This window comes from Glandiceps talaboti, chromosome 21, assembly GCF_964340395.1.
Source record: "Glandiceps talaboti chromosome 21, keGlaTala1.1, whole genome shotgun sequence".
Classification (NCBI taxonomy): domain Eukaryota; kingdom Metazoa; phylum Hemichordata; class Enteropneusta; family Spengelidae; genus Glandiceps; species Glandiceps talaboti.
This window is the reverse complement of record NC_135569.1, coordinates 3,182,921-3,189,039: the sequence shown is the minus strand read 5'-3', so window position 1 is coordinate 3,189,039 and position 6,119 is coordinate 3,182,921. Positions and strand designations below refer to the sequence as shown.

The following is a 6,119-nucleotide window of genomic DNA, read 5'->3' as shown; positions in this document are numbered from 1 at the left end:
CTCATCTAAATTACAAGAAACGTCTTTGACTTTCTTTTACTCCCTGCCATCAATCTCCGTCATTTTAGGTTCGAAACATATTATGCATCCATCATCCAAATAAATGATAACAATCTGAAGTGCCAAAAAATATTTGGATTATAATGTCCCTTGTGTTCTATTAATCATTGCACTTGTCTCTAAAAGGTCTATCTATAAGATATCTTTTAGGCACTATAGATTACATAACCTCCCGGGGGATAGTAACCCAGGATAACAGTCCGCTCTTCCTGCCAGGAACATCTCATTAGAACTAGATACCAGATACAGTATTACTTTGGGGAGACGTCACACGAATTTACACCTTTACAGAGGTTAGAACGAAATGCTGCACGTTTGCCTTACATCTAAATGATGACTGTACACACTGTTGGTATGCAAAGAAAACAAAGAATATAAAGCCCTTCCATAGACTAAAAGAAAGTGATGATTTATAAGGATTGTAAATGATCTATTAAATTATAACGAAGATTACAATATATGAACGTGTTAAAGGAAAGACAGACAGACAGACAGACAGACAGACAGACAGACAGACATAGACAGACAGACAGACAGACAGACAGACAGACAGACAGACAGACAGACAGACAGACAGACAGACAGACAGACAGACAGGTGGCCTAGGAGACAATGTTTGTAGGTATGGGCAAATAGACGGACTAACACAAACACATGCACGCACACACAAATATATATATATGATCACTGAGGTAGCGTGAAAGGCCGAGGAAAGACTTGTAACATCCTTATTCTTTTGAATTAAGTCTCTCTCTCTGTCTCTGTCTCTGTCTCTCTGTCTCTGTCTCTCCCTCCCTCTCTCTCTCTCTCTCTCTCTCTCTCTCTCTCTCTCTCTCTCTCTCTCTCTCTCTCTCTCTCTCTCTCTCTCTCTCTCTCTCTCTCTCTCTCTCTCTCTCTCTACATGCATACTCTTAGCTTTATCGTCGTTCACCTCTTTAACATTCTGGAGGATTGTTTTCTTTTACAAATATTCAAATCTCAAATTGATTGACTATTGTAAGAGAAAGGCGTCACTATTCATGGCCAAGCTGTTCAATTTTCCCTTTATTGTAGTGTTTCAAACTTCATCAATAAATTAATATCATATGGAGCATTTCCATTTATTAAGCGGTGGGTTAATGTGTTTGTATTCCAAACATCCATCATCATTTGACAAGCTAACGTGCTAGGCATTTTCATTTTGGAAAACCCCATTCATTGTATGGGGTTTATGGTGCGTTAACTTATTTAATTGAAAGAATGCCATATTGTACTTTCAGTGAGTTTACGATACATTTTAACTACTGTGTCATAAAATACACACATTTGCAACTATTTGTGAGTTATTTGTATAATTGGTCCATTTCAACGTAAAGCAATTCGAGAATGGTTAGATGCACGTTCATTTTTCACATTTTCTAAAAAATCTACACGAAATAACGAAACTAGGGTAGCGAATAATCAATGTTTGTGATTACAAATGTCAGCCTACGGTAGAACGATGCCGACAAACAAACATAAACTGTCAAAATTACAGATTTTACACTTAAAGGAGTTCTAGCTACCGTAGAACAGTCACGGCGCCGACCTGCAATCACATTTCTGAAGAAATCGCACCTGACTCTCAAACGGAGCCTAAATATTTTACGCGACATTAAATACTATATATTTTGAAGGATTTTGGTAGCTAAGCGACAAAAGATTATATGGTGAAAGTAGCTCATGCGCGTATTTCGCATTGTGTGTTAGAATGCTGGAGGAGATAGTGGACTCTACACACGCCAATGTAGAGTTTGCTTCGGGCGTTTACGCACTGTATGGATTTGAGGATTTTATGGAACAAAATGTTTGAAAAAAGCGAGCCATAAAATTCGGATGGTTTGTAGGTGTGTTTGGAAATACTCCCATTAATCCGTATATCGCGTTTGGGTGAGATGATGATATATTTGTGCCGACAAAGTAAACACATTTAATACTTAGCTAACGTTATCATCAGGTCGAGGCGCTATTAGTTACTGAAAGAATGGTACCAGCTTATCTACACCATGTAACAAAATATGTCAGACATTTCCTTAAATATTCCATGATCAAAATGTGTAGATAATCTTGCTATATTAAGCTGTCGTAAAAGGTGCTCACGCAAAGGGTGATATTTTCAAATTCTTTCGTAAACTGTGGACAACGAGACTGATGAAAGGCATATTTGCATGAATGAATAAATGAATGAATGAATGAATGAATGAATGAATGAATGAATGGATGGATGGATGGATGGATGGATGGTTGATTGGATGGATGGATGGATGGATGGGGGATGGATGGATGGATGGATGATGATTGGATGTATTGATGGATGGATGGATGGATGGATGGATGGATGGATGTATTGATGGATGGATGGATGGATGGATGGATGGATGGATAATTGGATGGATGGATGGATGGATGGATGGATGGATGGATGGATGGATGGATGGATGTATTGATGGATGGATGGATGGATGGATGGATGGATGGATAATTGGATGGATGGATGGATGGATGGATGGGGGATGGATGGATGGATGATGGATGGATGGATAGGGGGATGGATGGATGGATGGATGATTGGTTGACTGATTGACTGACTGACTGACCGACCGCCCGACCGACCGACTGACCGACTGACTGACTGACTGACTGACTGACTGACCGATCGATTGATTGATCGATTTATTGATTGACAGTTGCGTTGAATCAGATATCAACATAGCATACATAAGACAATATGACTCACTTATGATCATCCTAGAAACAAAACATAACCACGTCAGAGTCGAACACACTGTGTGTCAGGTACTCACAAATAAGTATTCCATTACACACTGCGTGATTAGCTATATAGTCTAAGACTTGCTATAAGGTGCCTCTAAACATGAGCACACAGGTGGAAAGAGTTTCATTTTTCTTCGTGTATTTGAGACACTGACAGGCATACTTGTCTCTTGATTGACAGGTACTTTGATATCAACATGTCTCCCTTATATTCAGCATGAAACACATTTCTCATAATTCAATTTTATCTTGACAATTATGTTTTTAAACAATAAATATTGAATATAATTTTGGTATGATGTAAGACGGTTATATATAAGTTTAGTTGTAAATAGAAATATTCTAATACATTTGCCTTATAAACTTAGGCCATATCTTATTTCAATACGTGAATCATCACTCTTGTAAATATACAATTATTGAAATTTTCTTACACGGGGTATTAACAGTCTCATAAAAGGTTTTCATGCTAATTGGAAAATATTGAATATAGCCAGATTCAAACCATATTTAGGGAATGGACGTAAAATACGGTGGGCAGTGTTTTTCAAAAGTCCAGTGCGTCAAAAATATTGATCCTCCCAAAAGACCTTACACAAAAATAAATTACTGACCCCCTCCTCTATCATTTGAATATCTCTGATCACAAATATCATTTCTCAAAAAGTACCCATCCCCAAACACTTGCATACAAAAAAACCCACCCCCTGTAAATCGTATGCAGTTCCTTACATGATGGTAGCCAGTGTTAGACCTTGCCAAATATTGACATTGTACAAAAAGAATGTTATATTCATTCGTCTATAGAAATATAAGTTTCAATGGCTGTCTGATTAGTTTGACAATCTTTGTAAGCATCGCTGTTCGTTTCTTGGCCTTCAGGTGATCCTTGGTTCTCATTAGTAGATCAGTGTGTATTTCCCAGCAATGACACTTACAAAGGAAACCACCAACAGATAAGCTATATACAAAATGACAACTGAATGTATAACTGGAAGAAATGCATGGCATGACGAATTGATTTGATATTCATGCAGGAAATCATCTTGAAAAATTGATAGCACCATACATCAAAGTTATGATGCCTGTTACATTTCAATTGGCTAAGACTTTACAAAAGATTCCAAATACATTTACCACTTGGTTTTTTCAATTTTAAAGTGAAGGAACAAAGTCAAACACTCCTATAAATCTATAGTTCTAACACATGGCTGTGATTTTCTCCTATTTAACTGTTTAAGTTGTATTCATATATTTGGAATTACAAAATGTGCAGTGTTTCATAGGTCAAATGTACAAGTGTTTCATAGGTCTTTGTAGTTTGATGTTTAACAGCGGCTAGCTAATACGGCAGGAGCCAAAAATTCTCAGTTAAATCACCCGGGGGAAATTAAAAGTATCTAGCAATGTCACATGAGTGTGTGTGTGTGCTATACTGCACATTGATTTGTTCTAAGTCTTTGTAATGTCGAGGTTTTCTATATCACACCCTTAGTGTGTTTGTGATTAATGCAGTAAGCCAAGTGGTTACCATGTACGGTGTCACCACCGTAGACCTGTACCAATACAGGTTATACGTCACAGTGAGAACATTCCACGATTGATTAAATATAAGAGGATATATTGCCAGTTGCTTGTTTCTGAATTGTCTGCAGGCTATATGATAATTCTTCCTACAGAATATATCGATAATAAGCAATCCTAATCATAATTTCAAATATCTGTTGTGAATGTGTCTCTTTTTATATTATAGAATTATTTGAATTGTTGGATTCTATTTTTGTGTGTAGCCACAATTTAATTTGTCAATGTTGGAACAAATGAAGTTACATATTGACATTGGTAGTATTTCTGTTGTCATATGTTTCCACTGCATAAATGTAATGGTATGATCATGTTCTCAAAGGCAACTTGTATTTATGCACCAGACAGCCGTCAATAGAGGTAATTTAACAAAAAAGCTTCATGGTCCAAATTAAAGCCAGTGTAAAAGGGAACTTGCAAACCCGCCATGTTGAATGTTGCATCATGGGAAATGTGATAATAAATGCTAATCAAATAGTATTGTAAACAATAATGTTACACTGTTTTTAACCACAAATAATCAATTCATATTTACCCTGACCATTGTGGGAGGTTTATTTTATCGGTAGCTCCAGATTAGGTATTACGATAACCACAGATAATCCCATAGTCATTTGCGTCTGGGCATGCTCAGTCTGGATTGCAAATTCCCTTTTGTTATCATACATTTTTAGTATCGAATGTCTATTTTGCTCTATATATACATATATTAATCAATCTTTTCTAAGTACATTTAGACTTAACTATCTACATGTGAGCAGTCGACGTTTTGTGACTTATATCAATCGAAACTGTTATTAACCTGTTTGAGCCATATTGAAACTATTGGTAATGTAACCAGTCGTATTCCCCGACATGACGCCATACCTGGCATTGTGCCAACGAAATATACAATGTTGCTATCCGTATCTACCAGCTTGTCATGGTCTGGGATTGTACTATTGTTTGGATATTCCTCACTACACTTTATCAATTCAATTGCTTCTCAGGTGTCCTACAAGTAATTTTCTACATGATATTAATTAAGTATGTGGTACAGTTGTCCTAACAAGTCAGTGCTCCCTAGAAATGAAGATACGGGTAACAGTTCACTTAGTTTGCCATGACTCCGCGTCACGGTTACCATAACATTGTTAAATTATAAAGAATATAGTGTTGGATGGGAGATAAACATACTATGAACAAAATGGATCTCATGACACCATCTCTATTGAGTCCATTGTACTTTCCATGTACCATGGGAACTGTATTACATGGTTCATCATTTGATTTGCAAGGGTTAAAATGCACGTCATGCAGCTCAGAGGTTTTAGCATTGGAAGCTCAAAAATATTTGATCTGCTATACCGTAGCCAAGAACTTTATATTTCACATGTTCTCCTGTCCTTCCCTCTTGTGTTAAATGTCACAATCAGTCCTACGCCTTGTGTCCCCACATCACTCCGGGACCCACGTGCAGCAGTTTTTTGAAATTCTCTGTATTTTCAGTAGGGATGTTTGCACTCCCCAAGATCCTCTCATAAATGTAAAAATTGGCCAACTAACACAGAGTTTTACGTATTTCAACGGCTCTCTATTCCAATATATATATATATATATATATATATATATATATATATATATATATATATATATATATATATATATATATATATATATATATATATATATATATATATATA

The 6,119-nt window shown here is 36.4% G+C and overlaps 1 protein-coding gene across 1 annotated transcript in view; it reads right to left on the bottom strand.

Moving 5' to 3' along the window:
• LOC144451713 (metabotropic glutamate receptor 3-like) overlaps positions 1-5,311 on the bottom strand; it is a 60,501-nt gene extending 55,190 nt beyond the window's left edge. Inside the window, exons 1-2 of the mRNA XM_078142617.1 lie at positions 5,305-5,311; positions 1,638-1,656 (exon numbers count right to left, since the gene is read on the bottom strand). Of these exons, the coding sequence (XP_077998743.1) occupies positions 1,638-1,656; positions 5,305-5,311 (26 nt within the window). The remainder of the gene's footprint in view (positions 1-1,637; positions 1,657-5,304) is intronic.
• Positions 5,312-6,119: the final 808 nt, after the last annotated feature.